The sequence below is a fragment of the Lipophrys pholis genome (assembly GCF_963383615.2).
Source record: "Lipophrys pholis genome assembly, chromosome: 10".
In the NCBI taxonomy this organism is placed as follows: Eukaryota; Metazoa; Chordata; class Actinopteri; order Blenniiformes; family Blenniidae; genus Lipophrys; species Lipophrys pholis.
In genome coordinates this window covers 22,739,820-22,756,919 of record NC_137640.1, presented here as the reverse complement: position 1 = coordinate 22,756,919, position 17,100 = coordinate 22,739,820, and the positions used below count along the sequence as shown (strand labels likewise).

The 17,100-nt window shown below is 39.7% G+C and overlaps 1 protein-coding gene across 1 annotated transcript in view; it reads left to right on the top strand.

The window, feature by feature from the left end:
* Positions 1–17,100, top strand: part of camsap2a (calmodulin regulated spectrin-associated protein family, member 2a) — a 46,778-nt gene that overhangs the window by 10,114 nt on the left and 19,564 nt on the right. The window contains exons 3-4 of the mRNA XM_080473993.1: positions 8,507–8,668; positions 10,564–10,647. Of these exons, the coding sequence (XP_080330119.1) occupies positions 8,507–8,668; positions 10,564–10,647 (246 nt within the window). The remainder of the gene's footprint in view (positions 1–8,506; positions 8,669–10,563; positions 10,648–17,100) is intronic.

Below are 17,100 nucleotides of genomic sequence, written 5' to 3'. Positions count from 1 at the left end.
GGAAAACAAAACAATAGTCAACGTCAAACTAGCATCCACTGCTCTTATTCTTTCCCACCGTACTTGATGTCCTGAACAAAGATGAGCTGAAGCAGCAGGGTGGAAGGGAAGCTTGTCCAAGTCCTCAGCAGAGTCATTATGTTTGCCAGCAATGACTCCCAGGCAAGTACAGTATGGATGGATAAGCAGCGAGCACATTATGTGATGGCCACATACCGTCCTTCTGATTCAAAGGGTATTAAATAATAACGTATTCACTATAAATTGTGTACAAAAAAGGAAATGCTTGAACACTCATGCTTACTGCTGCAACCTTGAGCAATATTTTAAATACTTTAAGAGACCTGTATATGGACAGAACCTTTAAAATAGATCCTCCTAACATATGAAACACATTGTACAGCCAGGAATGCTTACAAACGGTGGTTTATTCATGAAATCGTTTCAACTGTGTCATCATTTAGATTTTCTATTGTGGGGGGCGGGGTCTTTGCAGGCTGCTTCTCTAATATAAGTGTCTGTGGATCTCCTCATCTGTAGGGATTAACAGTATCTATACTGTAATAATTACAGTATAGATAGTTACTCGCTCTTTCCTCTACATACGTGCCTTTGTTGAATGCTCCAATTTGTCAAAAAGCGTATACCCAATTACTTTATATTACTCAAGATTATGAATTGTACATGAATTTCTGTCATTTTTGTTGAGGCAATTGAATATCACCACTTACACCTGCTTCTGCAGTGGTTACTCAACACTCAGGCGGTTTTACAAACTTAATTCTAAAAGGACAGGAATTCACGAATTACTTGCTTTGTCTTGAATGGGATCCTTATTTTACCTTCACTTCTTGTCCTGCTCTGGTGTCCATTTATTATTTGCATTATCATTGAGTTTCTCTGTTCATATGTTAAGAATTGTAACACAGTTCAGTGTTACTGCCCAGAATTAGATTTAACCACGGTTATAATTGATGGGTAATATGAAGAAATAAATCAGTTGGCCCGACCTGCACAAGTGAAACGTTTGCTAAAGTGGGAAAAAACTGCTCCCCCCACCCCCTTTTTTTTTTGTGTTAATTTCATTTTATACGTTCACATGTGACTCTATTGTTAAGAACGCAGTAGTAGGAAAAAATATTAAATTGCTGATGTCTGTGAAATTGGTGGGACTGGAAATGGTGATCATGCTCATATGTTGTATTGATATTGTATTGAAATGTGGTTATCGTACAACCTCTTGCTTAAAAATGCACCTTCGACACTGAGGGCAGATTCTGAACAGCAACACCGTAAAGTGCTTCATTTTCTGATTTAGTGTGAAATCACATTAAGTTTATTATGCTGCGTAATGAAAAGGGGGGGAATCAATCTCTGTTTTAGAATTTGAAACAGGGATTGTATGATTAATCACTCCGACTCTGCTGCTACGTCTCAGCAATCTTTGAAATATACCTCAGTAATGCAGCAGTAATGAATTCCCATTTTAAGATGAGCAATATATGCGGGTGGCAACAGCTTTAAATGTATGTAATGCAGTTATCTAGATTTCTACTTAAATAGAATCAAATCAAACAGCAGTAAGTGGGGGAAAAAAAAAAGTCTTCAATACACACATGGTAAGATTGCTTAGTGCTCTCCTCATAAATATGCTTTAATGTGCTATGCTGTTTTTGCTGATCCAAGATGAGGTAGTTAAATTAAGATGGCGTTATGAAAAGGAAAACAACACATGCGTTCATTTGTGTTGCTGTCTTTGTCTCTGGTCCCCGTCAGATTGACTCTGAACACTGGGTAAAACTACCATTTTGTCGATGTGAACTGGATACTCTTCCTCGTCATAATGAGATCCTCAAATCAAACCACTCTGGCCCAGAATGTCTTTTTAAGCAGGATGGAAGAATATGGAGTGCGAGTGTATCTCTGGGGTAAGCCGACACTGGCTGGTAGCCACAGTCTTGTCCCTACATTGTGTTCTGAGGTGAGCTTTGAGGTTTGAAGATAATTGCTAGATTGAGTTTGGAGCATATGGAGGGAGAAGGTATGGCGTATAAAAACTTCAGTCCCAAAAAATGATGGCACATCTCCCAGTCGGTGTTTTGTGTTTCAAAAGTGTCCAAAGACATTTGGGATTGTGTGTGTTGCATTGTTAGTGTGTGCTTAATGTTGGACAAGTTGTTAAAGAATGCGCTGTATTTTTTATTTATAAATTTTTTTTTAATTGCTTTTATTTGGAACCACTTAACAACAGATCCAGAGCTTTCATCTTAATACACAGACATTAGAAGGGATCCTTCTCTCTCTTGTTTTTCAACAGAATAAAATGAACAAAAGAAATGCAGAACGTGAACCACAGAACACAGAGTGCTTTACATTAAATGAGAAAGAAATTATGAGGAAGGTTGTTCAACGCATACATGACAGATGAAGCTCTTTTTAAACAAAAGACGCAATCAAAGTAGGAAATACAACAAAACATTTTTTACAAAAGACCGTCGTTTTGGGAAAACGTACCTTTTTTGAATGTAGCAAACCAGAATAGAGTTTTATCCAGTTAAATGCAATATTTCTTCCAAATAATACAATAATTTTTTTATTGATAGTTTTATTATCTTTTCTATTTTCTTTGCTTGCTCGCCTGAATAATAACGTGAATTTACAAACATTAATTATATGATTTGTATAATTAGATGTTCAGCCTTTGCCCAGGTTTCCTTTACTTTGGCCCTGACTAAAATTGATTGATGTGAAATGGTGGCGTTATTGAAGAATTTCCAGTCTAAAGAAAAACTAATTGCTTTGGTCAATATTATGACGATGAGCTCAACTCGAAATCGGCTGAGTTGTTATTGTTGTTGTTTTACTACATGTTCTTTCTTCATCAACCACATTTGTACTGCCACTAGTCTGACACCAATCAGTCTGAGAGAAACCGGACTTTAATCCGATTGACCAAATGGTGTTAATGCGTCGCTCATGTGTCGTAGGACGAATGCAAATACTGTCAGGTCAAACATTCAGTCTCTTCAGTGATATAATTTAAATCCACCCTCCCCCAGCTTTTCTTCCAGTTTGATGCAAATTTGCATTCTCAGTGGGAGCTTCTATGGATTATTAGTTTGAAGTGCTTTACAATGTGAAGGGACTACAAATTTCATTTAGGGCACATTGCAGTGCAAGTGTCTTTACTAGTTTTAAATTAACACTGGTTATTTTCCCGTATTCCCCACCTCTGTGGGCTGCGGCAGGAAGTAAGAGGTTGCACACTGGCACGTGGAAAACATGCACGTTTCAATAAGATGAGTACTGACAGACAATAGGTTTCAACCTGTAATGATCTTTTATCACCTAAATTCAACACCCGCTCTGTTAAATACTCAATTAATTTGTGTGTGTACATACTGTATGTCCACCTTGTGCATGTTAAGAAGTGTGATCAGTATTTTTGCTTGAGGCCATAAAAAGTGATTGCACTCCTGACCAACTAAAGCCAGATTCTATCTCAATAATGCATTTCTTTCCATGGATGGCTGTCTCACAAATCAGTCCTCTGCTCCAACTGTCACTTTCTCTACTGTTTGATTTTTCTTCCTTTATATCAGGCAGTAATGTATGATCACACAAATGAAAGGTAAATGGAAGAGTTTTCTTTTTTTTGGTACTTACTGTAATTCTCAAAACACGCACACAAAGCATTAAGTGAATAGGTAGTACTCCTGTGAACATACACTTTACTGCTGCATTGAAAAACAATGAAATAATATTATTTCCAAGGCATGACTGTCATTACCTGTAAAATATAATTATTTGAATTGATGCAAAAGTGCAACAGTTCAAGTGCACACACACACACACACACACACACACACACACACACACACACACACACACACACACACACACACACACACACACACAACCTCTATGGGTGTGATAAATAACAGGGAGGGATGAAGTCTCTCGCTCTCTCTCTTTCTACTTCAGGGCTTTACTTTTACAGTAGTGATGACCTGTGAAGGAGACCAGGGAGAGGTACAGCTGAGTGGTTTTCTATGTCCAGCTGAGTTGGCGTGAAGTTACCTGGAGCTAGACAGATTCAGGTTTCAGACATCTGGACACTCTGCCAGCACAGCGGAGCTGTAATGCTTGAAGCTTCTTTTCAATATTACATCAACCACCGGCCTCTGTGTGCACGTGTGTGTGTGTGCACGTGTGTGTGCACGTGTGTGTGCACGTGTGTGTGTGTGTGTGTGTGTGTGTGTGTGTGTGTGTGTGTGTGTGTGTGTGTGTGTGTGCGCGCACCACTACGGTCATTTTCTGCTTCCACTTCCTCCTCCTGTGCTGAAAGTTTCTTGGAAAAACTGTGGATTATCATAAATATTTGACGTGGCCTGTAAGTCCTGGTGAAGATGTCACGACCCTCACGTTCTAAATCCCGTTGATTTTGCAGTAACCTAAAACCACATGGCTAATTCTGATACTTTCGAACCATCATCTCTTCCATAGACGTTAACTTGGCTGTGCTTAAATGCCACACTAATTGTGAGAATGAAGATGTACGTGGGTCAATCCTTAACAAGCCGAAATTTCATTTTGGACACACAAACATTGGGGTATAACACATCACATACGGCCTTTCGTAGGTCACTGTCGTTCATACTTGCAATTTCCTTTGTGTGGTTTTAAGTCAAGCTTCTACGATGGATTTTCACCTTTGAATTTCCACTGTCATAAAAAATGAGCAATGCTCGCCCATTTCTCTTGGTGGGGATTCAGGGAGCCGACAAGGGAGCAGCGCAATAAAAAACAGGATATTGACCGTGGAGCAACATCTTATGAAATGAGAAATCTGTACAAGGCTTCTTCACTGAAGCAGCTCAGACGGAGCGCAAAAAGTATGTGAAAGTGTTGTTTCATGTTTATGTATTTCCATTGTGAATGTGTGTAAAGGATTCCACCTATTGTGGTGAAGATCCCCTTTGAGCAGTTTTTACATTCAGCGTGTGATATTGGAAGTATCTTGGGCTTCCTCAGAATTAAAAAGTCATCCGTTTGTGTCCTGGGAAATAAATCAAACTGGATGAAAGAGCAACATTCCCTCTCTTTATGCTCTCTGGAAACCCCCCTCTCCCAATCAGGACATTTGGTCAGTGCTTGGTCCAGTGGAGCTACTGTCAGCTACCAATAATCTGCCGGGCAGCTCTGAGGTTTGATTTCTGTACAGTAGTTTTACTGTCCTATTAGTTTTTTGGGGGTTTTTTTGTATTTTTTATGTTTTCTTGAATTTAATCATGCTGTGGAACAAAACCCCAGATCCCCGCCTCCTCCAGGGGAGTCCCACCCCCCTGCAGTTTGAACACCATTGGGCTAAAACCATTTGGAATCAAAAGCATACGCTCCCAGCAAACCTTAAAGGTTAGTAAGCATGACGTCAGGGAATGTTAGAGAGGAAGCAGCTCTATTGCCAACGACAGGCACGTCCGCAGTAATGAGAAAGGCTGACCCTTTCTCCGGGCAGTGAAGTATCTGCCTCTCTTCAATTGTTCTTTCCTTTTTCCCCCCCTTCTCTTCTCCACATCCATCCAATTACTGTAGCTTTACTGCCCCTCTAAATTTCATCTGACATTTCCACATGGTCAGCTGATCCTTCACTGACCATCCATTTCTGACAGCGTCTCCCAGTGCCGCAGCTACAAGCACACGTGTTTGAAGATGATGTCGAGCACAACACAAACAGTGTGAGGCTTGACGATTGTACATTCGGAACACTTTGACTGCGATAGTGAAGTCGATCAGCCTCATTAATTGTTAACTCTTAACTCAGTAACTCCATCCTTGGGGAAAAGGAGTCACGTGAAAATATTTGAACCTTAATCCTTTTTTTTTTTGTATTTTTTAAATGATAGGAGTTTGGTTTAGATAAAACAAAAATTGTATGTGTATTGTCTTAGAAAATACAGTGCCGTTCGACACAGTATATCCCTAAAACTATATCAAAATGCAAATAAGGAATTTACGTCTGCAAGTTTTATTCTGAAGGGATGAAAATCTGACGAACATTAGAGGCATTGACAGAAGATAAAACCTGAACAGATACACATGATTATAGACATTCAATATTAAGATTATTATTAAAACTATCTCTAATAATGAGCATTATTGTAAATCTTTAGCTGTTGAGAAATTCAATTGCAGGGATTATCAGTGCTGCTTGTTCTTCATTCATACATTCAACGTTTCTATTTTCTGTTTCTATCTTTTTTTTGTTGTTGTGGGGGCTTCGGTTCATACGGTTCACCGCTTACCAAGTGCGGTTATGTTGTCACTTCATCAAATATTCATTATCTCAGTGAAAGCAAATGAATGTTGGACTGAGCTTTTGGCCCAGCACAGACCTCTCCGTCCCACACAATAGCTTGTTGTCATTCAGTATTATTAGAGACTCCAGGTCTGTGGCCAATAAACAAGATTGACTTTCCCTGTTGCCATTTTATCTCATCAACCCACAGCCGATCAAAAATCAATGTCCTTCAATTACTCAGTGGGAAGGAAACGAAGACAGAGTGTGTGTGTGTGTGTGTGTGTGTGTGTGTGTGTGTGTGTGTGTGTGTGTGTGTGTGTGTGTGTGTGTGTGTGTGTGTGTGTGTGTGTGTGTGTGTGTGTGTGTGTGTGTGTGTGTGTGTGTGTGTGTGTGTGTGTGTGTGTGTGTGTGTGTGTGTGTGTGTGTGTGTGTGTGTGTGTGTGTGTGTGAAAGACCTTTGAGGATTTACATTCCTCTCTTGGCCTTTATTAAATTCATGTTGGACACATTGCCCGGAATTGATCATTTTGTTGTGCAAATGGGAATCAGAGTCGTAACCGCAGTCAGCAGCCTGATAATAGGATTTGTTTATATGCATGCATTTAGTTGTATTGGTATCATTTGGGTAATGTTTCATTTTGTTTAGACATGCTAAATGAGTCCCAATAGCACACATCCTGGCAGTGTGTTATTAAAAGGGGTTGGTTTGCTGCCTGGTTGCCAGATCAGAGTCAGAGACAGGGGAAATAAAGCATACCCTGATCCAATGTTACTCAACGGTTCACTCAAATGCTCAAATATAACTTACCAATGATCATTTGTAATTATCTATCTATCTATCTATCTATCTATCTATCTATCTATCTATCTATCTATCTATCTATCTATCTATCTATCTATCTATCTATCTATCTATCTATTTGGAGTTAGTTATCCACCTTGTGTCAGTAGAGCAGCTAAAAAGAACAAAAGTGTTAACTTATGAGTATTAAAAAAGGTTAACTTGATGTGATGATGTCTAGTTTTACTGATTAGAAAAAAAAAACATGTTTTTTTTTGCAATTTATCCAGTCTTTGCTTATTTGCAAATTGCCCATATATGATAGTAAATTAAAGCAAATATTCTCTATTTTGCACTTTCTACTGCGCTGGGATGTGGGCAAATGTGTATAAAACAAATGTAGATGCAATAGTCCAACTATAGAAAAGGGCTAGTACATTAATATAGAATTGATTCTATAATTCGATTATTAATACAGTCCTGCACAGTTCCAGACATTGTGTAGTTAAAAAATAATTATCTAGCTGTCTTTCTTAACTTTCTTAAACCTCACGGCCCATATATGACATTTTTCCATAGCGATCTCAGAAGCAAAACATTTCCCAAAAAATATTGTTTCAATTGTTACGGACCTAACATATGAAAAAGAAAGTGATTTCCCCAGTTTTATTTGAGTGGAATAAAACTGGAATAAAATATGTTTTGAAAGCCAAATGAGCAATGTAAATTAAAGCTGATTTTTAAAAATAGTAAAAAGAGCAAAAATGAATGAATGAAACGGTATTGAATAAAATGTTGTAGATAATTGAAACTTATTCAAGAATATGGCAGCCATACAAAAGGTCACATACTCAATATATATATATATATATATATATATATATATATATATATATATATATATACATATTAAGATTGACTACATATTGGATGTGTAACTAGATGTGTATATCGCGTTTATTTATACCCTCCAAGCTGAAAAATAAAACAAAAGATGTTTCAGTTGCAGTGTAAGTACTGACATGCTTTTATTTAGTTTCATGTACCTTCTTCTATTTTCTTTCAACTTTCCACTCGCCTAATGAAACTTTTTTTTTAAATTATTCATATCCAAAGTATTTCCCAGACTCTTTTTGGCCGATTCTTATTTTGCTCTCCTGTCCTCATGCGTTTCATTGCACTTCTTTTACTGCAGTGTCCTTCTGGATTTATTTATTATATCAAGTCCAATAGAGTATTTAATTTGCCGAACAGTACTTAAGTGCCTAGATAGGCCTCTCTCTATGTTTTGTCACAACAACAAACTGAGCCCATAAAGTATATGCAGTATCTATACTGCCTCTGCAGACTCAACCGTAGCTGCACTCGAAGCACGGCTTTGTTTTTCACCATTTAAGCTTTAAATGCTGTGTTTTCTCTTCCAGAGCGCCCACCTGGCGATGATTGACACTCTTATGATGGCCTACACGGTGGAGACCGTCAATGTGGAGAAGGTGATGGCTTGCATTAGCCGGTATTCATCCTGTGACCCTGAGGTGGAAACACCTTACGACACAGAAGACACAGTGACCACCTGGATCAACAAGGTGTGTAATAGTTCAAGCAAGTGTGTTTATGTGGTATTGGAAGCTAATATGAGCCTCGCCGCTGATGTATCTGCATTTCAAGACACATATATGGCTATAATCTTTTCCCTTGTTGCTCATACTGCACACAGGTTCCCGTAGAGAATCTGTTTCAGGGGCAAGAAGCTTGAACTATGATTTGAGATGTTGGAAAGTGGAGTTAGAGATTACACTTGAGTCACTGTCCTAAATATCATGAATTCTGCTCCATATACTCTACTTTGTCTTGGAGGCATGTTGCGTGTGGTGTACAGGTGACCTAAAATGTGTGAAACTTCTTGCCGGTGTGACGAATGTGAGACGATCCTATTTTTAGTGGCTTTGCAAGTATTTACAGCAGTTTACCAGACCGTAGATAATTTGTTCATCCCCTTGGTGAAATTATTAGCTTATCATGCTGTTTATTTTTTTATTTCAGGTTAAGTATTTACTTTATGCTGGTGTGCTAAAGTCAGTATGGCTTTAAGTACTTCTAAAGATGTGGTACAAAAGCAGGTCTGAAAACTTTATTGGTTAGTATATTTGACCTTATCCACTATCTACTTCTCAGCTGTTCATCTTTACAATGTGCAATACACAAGATATAAGATTGCGTTCAAATGCAACAAAGGGGATCCCTAAATTAATTTAGATTGTATCAAAAAAAATATCTTTTTTTTATTCAACTTTAAAAATTAGTGGCTGACTTGGTTGGATTGGCATATTATTTCAATGCAACAAGACATGCATCATACAGTACTAACCATATATGATGAGGTTTAGTGCATGCCACACATATTCCACATGGATTCACTTCGAGAGCTACCACATTTTCCCCAAAAGTATAATAAGCCAACTGCATTAGACATGACCGTGTGTTGTGTAAAATGAGGATTTTTCAGTTTTGAAGTGTCAATTGACATCTGAATGGTCCACTTAAACAGATGGCTGTGACTCCTCAGTACAGTACTACACCGCTCGGTCTGTTTACATTCTTTTAGTAGGAATGGTGGGTTTGTGCCAGCTCTGAGCTGAGCAGCACACACACACACACACACACACACACACACACACACACACACACACACACACACACACACACACACACACACACACACACACACACACACACACACACACACACACACACACACAGGACAATAGCTGACAGAAGGTGTGGTCATGGTGTCCTACTGGTCAGACATATGGCTCTCTGTTGGAGTCCACTCGCCTGTATGGATCTAAATTTCTCCATGTCCATTTGCTTGAATCTTTAATCGACCAAAAAAAAAAAAGATTAGGTTTGATTGAAATGAACACAACTCCACTCCACTTGACTTCATTTTTAAATACAAACTGCAAATACTCACCCAAAAATAAGGGAATGATATTCTTGTTTCGTAGATTCAGATTGTGTTGCGAGGGGTAGTAGTGGAAACATGCACACAATAAAGTACAATCACAGTCTGACTTCTTTCAATCAAAATGGAATTGTTTTAGTTTTTTGTTTTTTTTCAAGTTGAATGCTATACTGGCTGAAATGTTTAACCACTGCTAGTAAATTACAATTTCAATAACCAAGCGTTTAAAATGAACCATGGACCCTCAGGTTTGGTCATGAAACCAAACACAGGTATAACGGTTCGTATTTGAGATATATAAGTTGCCATGGGCACTTCTGTTCCCAAACGACCACAAGGCATGTTCACACAGTTGAAAACTTTTTTTCCATTCAGGAGTGTTCATGTCATAAGAGGACACCGTGGACAAGCACTTCCCCGATAAAAATCTGGAGAGTGCCAAAGTACCCACTTTTGTTCCTTTCCATCAAAAATGCTGCTCATGGTAATTCTGGTCAAACGTGTGCTCTCTTTCAGGTAAATGAATATCTGAAAGATATTGTAGCTCAGGAGCAGAGGAAGAAGGAAACGCAGAGTACTGAGACCGCCGGGAGTCCTCGGGTGAGTAATTTGCCGCTTCACCACAAACAACACACATAAACATATAAACTTCTGACAAGTTTGATGGACAGATTCGCTCTCAGTGAAATCCTTGGCTTCACTTAATAGATTTACCACATTTGCCTTTTCGACTGACAAGACACTTGTCTCGGACGTCTGAGTCACCGTAAAGCCTGCGTGCGACTTCCTCAACGGAACTTAAGCTGTTAAAACTGCAAGCATCGAGGGAAAATCTCACTTTCAAGTGTCTGAGCTTTGGACTAACCTCAATCTGTATGTATTAAATCACAAAAAGAGGGAATGCAAGGCTACAGCTTCAACATCATAATGCATTTATCCAACTCGACAACTCAACATGCCTCGGTCGCTCCGTTTGTGCCCTAACCAGAAGATCAGCACTCTCCAGTCATTTAGTGTGAGGTCACCAACATTCAGGGTCTTGCCCAAAGGACGAATCTGTTATATAACCATGTCTATCGGCAACAATTTATAATTCTCTAACACATCCTCGTGTGTCCAGTGTGTTTTTGCGTCTGTGAAATATATATTTTTTTTAATTATTGCTGTTTGCAATATTACTTTCACTAAGACACTTTCACTCACTGGTGGATTTAAAGTACCTGGAAGGAAACATATAACCATACTTTCAACAACTAGATTACAAAAGGCAATTTGATCACCTTTTTGTATTTACATCACTCAATTCAAAATGCGATATGTTTTCTAATTCAACTCATTGAAATTGAAATACAGAAGAAGCTTGAGCTTCACGTAGAGTATGGAATTGTTTATGCATGTAAATATGGGCAACTGTGGCTCAGAGCAGGTTGTATTTTGATGGTTCAACGCCCGGCCCTTCGGTTCCACATGTCTCGGTGTAATTGGACGACATGCTAATGTCCCAGCTGTGACATGATGCCATTGTTCTGTGAGAATTAAGTCTGGTGTGTGTTTCTCTGTCTAGATAACGCGAATATCGGTCTGTTGCCTCCATGGACCTTTCTAAGTTCCGCGTCAGTAATTCATCCCCATAACTCTATGGAGCATCACGTTTCTGAAGGATCTGTCGTAAAACCGCATGGTAGATTTTATTTTCCGATACAAGATGGTGTGTCTTTGCATGAAACATCCAACTGTTTCCAAACAAACCAAGTTTTATTTTGTGTGTATCTGGAACAAACCGGAAAAGTGGAGTTCCAGAAATGAGCGGACCAATTCCAGCCCTTGTTGTCTGCGTCGCTTTGACATGTAGTTACACATTTTGGGAGGTCGATGTTGGACGACGCAGGGGTTTTGAGCAGCGAAGGCATCAGTGTGACAATATTACCAGAAAATTGGCTTGAAGGTTAAACGATTGAAACCCTTTCAGACTGAAAACCTACAAGTGCAGTCAGTGCATGATGTTCATTCGTCAACCTGTGGTTTAGGTGAGGGAAGTATAACCAACAATAAACCCACACTCTTTACATAGACAGACAAAGGTTGACAAACGCACCATCAGACAAGTTGCGAGGTGATTTTCTTTCCCAGGAAGCAAACCCTGAACTGCCTTCAGAACAAAATGGCAGGAGACTTAATGAACTTGGAGAAGATGGTAACACTGGTTTATCCTCTATAACCCTACTCACTGGCACAATCTACTTTAATATCATGTGATCTGTGTTTTAAACTGCACTTGAGGTTATCCTCTCTTTACACTTTTAGTATTGTTTGAACAAGATTCATATTTTTCTTAACACAAGGACACAATTGAACATTCTTAATCACTATTATCCATTTGTGTCTTTTAAAGTTATGAATTAAGTTTCTTCCACCTGAACTCCTCCATAGTGCACTTGTAACCAGTCAGTGCAATCACTTCACAATAAGATCACTATTGAAGCAGTGTAAATCCGGCCCACGGCTCTTTAGACATCCTGGAAGTGATCCAGGTATTTAGTGAATGTTGAACAAAGGTGATCTGTCCAAACAGATCTTAAAGTGCTGTTGAGTTTGTGAATCCTGTGTGAATATCCTTTGTTTGGTGGGGTTTTTGTATTTTTGTGTTGGCCAAACTGCTGTTGCCATGTTGGAGCACATGGTCACAACATCGATTCATTTCTCACACACTATGTAATGTTATGTAAGAAATATAAAAACCTGTTACGTGGTTGCCAGGGTAGCAACATTGGTTTTTGTTAATCTCTGTTTTATTAAGAAATATTTTGGCCCAAAGATGAATAAAAAAGAGATATATCGTGTCCTCTCATGGTAACCCTTTCTCCACAAGTTAAAGAACAAAAGGTGATAACGGAGTAGAAACCAATAGAAATTCGCTGCATCTATCCGTGTAGTGACCGATATAGCAGGCCGTCTGGAAGACAAGCCCACAGTGCAAACAAAACTGAAGAATGTGAAGGGCATTTCAGTGTTTACACACACTTATTCATCTCAGCTATGGACAAAGTTGAAGTAAGGGTCTCGTAGCCGGTCTGCTATGAGGCCAAACCATCGCAACCTCTCCTGGGATGCTCCCGTCAACATTCTCACGAGCGATTTCATCCAATCTCCCGTCAACATAGGTCATCTACTGTGAACCAGCAGTCCACATTGACTGTACATGAATAGAAACCGTCAAAATTTCGAACACACTTTCTTTGATAAAAGTTGGCCTAAATCCCAGTCTGTCAAATTTGCTGGATGTGTTCCTGCTACAGAAGCAGTCTTGGGTATTAAATAAGAAGTTTTGGCTTGTCTGGTGCTAGTATTGTAGCAGAAAGGGCATCGACTGCTCCAGAGTGAAATCTATTTCAGCCATTCTGATTTTAGAGCACTTTGAGGCATCTTTGTTCTGGAAGCTCATGTTCTTGTCATGATACATCTCAATTTCTTTGTAATTGAAGCTTCTTCATGTTTGTGAAGTGTTTAAATGACATTGTGGCAACAAACAGTATTTACAAAACAGTAGTTATCATCACGATGCTGCAGCAAGAGTAAGAATTGACTTTGCATCTTCTCGAGGGCAGGGTGTGTATGGATGATGTCACTCATGTATTCACCTCCATCTTCACCCTTCATGCTTTGCTTCTTCTGCCATCTTCCATTATGCATCGCCAGTAGTTTTCAGCGAGTTTTACTGACCCCTGAAAGTCACAAACCCCCTCAACACACGTTCAGTAACCATGAAAATGCTCTGCTCACATCCCTCAGCCACTCAATCCTCCCTCTTTTCTCTTGCTAATTTAATTCACCACATTTCTGTGTTGCCCTGGTTTCGATCTCTGCTGAACTCCTTAGGCTTTTCTCCAACTGCTCTTACATCTGCCGTTCCTCCTTTCCAAGCTTAATTTCTACCACAGGTCTTGTCAGGCCGACTTACTGTGTGAGTCAACACTGTCAATGGAGCTTTTGTTGCTTTTGTTGTCCAGATGTTCTGCAAGTTAGAAAGTTTATCCATGGGGAAAAATCATAACCCCGTTGTGTGTTTTAGCCTGCAGAAAGTGGATGGAGGCTTTGTGTGTGTGTGTGTGTGTGTGTGTGTGTGTGTGTGTGTGTGTGTGTGTGTGTGTGTGTGTGTGTGTGTGTGTGTGTGTGTGTGTGTGTGTGTGTGTGTGTGTGTGTGTGTGTGTGTGTGTGTGTGTGTGTGTGTGTGTGTGTGTGTGTGTGTGTGTGTGTGTGTGTGTGTGTGCGCACGCCTGTGTGCATGTGTTTGAGGCTGATCTGACGAGTCAGCGTGCAGACGCAGCACTGAACATTTCAGCTATCCAACACAAAGGAGGACACGTACTCTACCACAGTTGAATCGAAAAGTGTAATCGCATCATGATTGGATTTTATTAAAAAAAAAAATTTAATGCTAGTTGAACTGGCCGCTTCTTTCTCAAACCTGATGTTGAAACTTTTTTGTGGTGAAGCATAATGTCACTGACTGACTGTGTCATATACTGAGCCAGGTCTGCTTATTACATGAGTGGTAGCGCATCCATTTATTTCGCCCGCAGGCTGTAGATTTGGCTCTTTGTTAACGTCCTCATCTGTAACCTCTGGGCAGCTCATGCGGATCAGTGCCTGTGTATGATCTGCATCCACATGGTGATGTCGCTCTCTTGCTCATGGCTGACATTGTTTCCATTTCAGCTTTGGTGAAAATCAGTCACTGTATGCTGCAGACATCCACATTCATGTTAACTGGAGTCCGCAGCTGCTCAGTAGTTTCAATAGTTTTCTGGATTTTGTAGTAAGTAAGAGTGAGTTTTGTATTCGATGAGATTTGTACCAAAGAGGATTAAGTGTTTGCAAGTTTGTTCTGATTGGGTAATCCAAAAAAAATTAATAAAAAAACAATAATGTGTCTGTGTGTGTGTGTTTGTGTGTGTGTGTGTGTGTGTGTGTGTGTGTGTGTGTGTATACAGTATATATATATATTTTTAATTTTTTATTTGATTACCAAATCAGAACGAACATGCGTTGGATGGAGATGGTGATGGATTGATCGATTGATCGATCGATTGATTTCCGAACAAGTACAAAAAATAAAAATAGAAACAAACAGAAAGAATAAAAAAAGAAAGAGAGACACTCATCCAAACGAGTAATCCAGAGATCACTCAACACACCCTCCAATTTTACTTTATGTGTGGTACATGTTCGAGAAGAGGGTAGGAAGAAGTATAACTTTATTAGATGGACTGAGATTTATTTTTAAAGTCGTATTGCACTGATATGCACCAAAAAAAAAAAAAACATGCCCATGTTTATTTTTGTTGTCTCAGAGCTTCAACCATCCTTCCCCTATCCTTCTATCACTCCCCACACTTCCCCCTCATTCTGTCTTTTGCTGTATGACTGCAGTGTGAGTCACGCAGGCAGACTCCGTCAGACACAGAGAGACACCTACCCTTTGTGGACGGCACCATGTAACTCAGCAGGGAAACTGTGTCTTAGCGTCTTGCATTGCATTCAGAAGCGAGGGTGGTGGGGATGGTGGAGGGGACTGCGTGTGGAGGGAAATGCTGAGGCAGCATCGGGATAGAGAAGACTGGACTAATCCTTTGACGTGGCAAGGGCCGAGCTGGACGCGTCGGGATGAGAGGATGATTGTTTTGGCTGCGATACACAAACGTAAAAACACACATGAATAAGAAGCGCGTGCACTTTCCAGGCGTGTGTGTGTGTGTGTGTGTTCTACTATAAAGAGATGATAGATTAGAGCTTTGCTCCTCCGCAGGGGTTTGATTGGTGGATTTGTCGGTTTGAATTAACAGTTCTTGTCACCCCGTTCAACACCAAGAAACTCAAATCTGTAATTTGATTCAATTTTTTAGTTTCTCCCCCCAAGTGGAGGCCTGCAGGGCTCCTCTGGGGGATACTAGAAAGATTAGTGGAGGGGGCAGCAAAAAAGAAATAGTCTGGGGGTCAAGTAAATTCCTTTTCACAGTTTTTTCCTTTTGATTTGTGAAAGGAAATTGTGACAAAATATAATAAGTTGAGGGTGAATACAATAATTATTGGTAGGTCACATAAGTTATTATCCATCATCTCCTTGACATCAGAATGTCCCGACAGCAAACACTCATCTTCTGTTAGTAAAACATCCCACTCACCTTTTCTGCATTTTCATTTGGATCATAGATATTCCTGGTGAAATATCTTTCATGAGTGCGACCATCACATCACCTCTGAAAACCATCAGGATAAGACAGCCTCTTTTGCATATATTGCTAAACATCTTTTGAAACTGGTATGAAGAAAGCGATCGAAACAAGACTGTAAAAACACTTCAGTGTCGCACCGTATGTGTAACTGAAATAATTTCATATTGAGTGTCCTTAACGTAACCTTGACTGTCCAGGAGTTAGCAGCCCCCGAAACTACCACTTCTGTTTTCGCCGCGCCGCTGCCAGCCGCATGTCTGCGTCAGCCCGCGGGTCTGCTGTGACTTTGTCTGGTCATGAAATGAAAGGCAATGAAAGAGCACAGGATTCCTATCTGTCCCTCCACAGCGCTCTAATTTCCATCTGCAAATATTCAACTTATTGCAGCCAAACCCGTGAACATGTAGACCCAATTATTAATTATTGCTGAAATAGAAAAAAGTGAAAAGACGCTCACCAGGATTTCGAGAACGACTAAAACAGTTGGAAAGTAGCCAAGTGAAATAAGATATTCCTTTCTATTCATATAAGAGCAAAGTTGCAATGTGTGTCTTTACATATCTAAAATTAAACTCAAGTAAAACAAAATTGAAACGGGCAGAAACGTGTATATACTGTATATCACATAAAAGAAATTGCATACTTCTATCCCTAAACGGTCTCCAAGCAGTTTTTACTCTCTTTCAAAGAGCATCCGGTCACAGTCTGACAAATACACTGCAGATTACATTACATCAGGTACCGCTCCTCAAAGTGCTTCCAAAGAGGTGTGACGGTAATCAAATCAGGGGGAACCCAGGAAAGTGACTATTGATCTTCT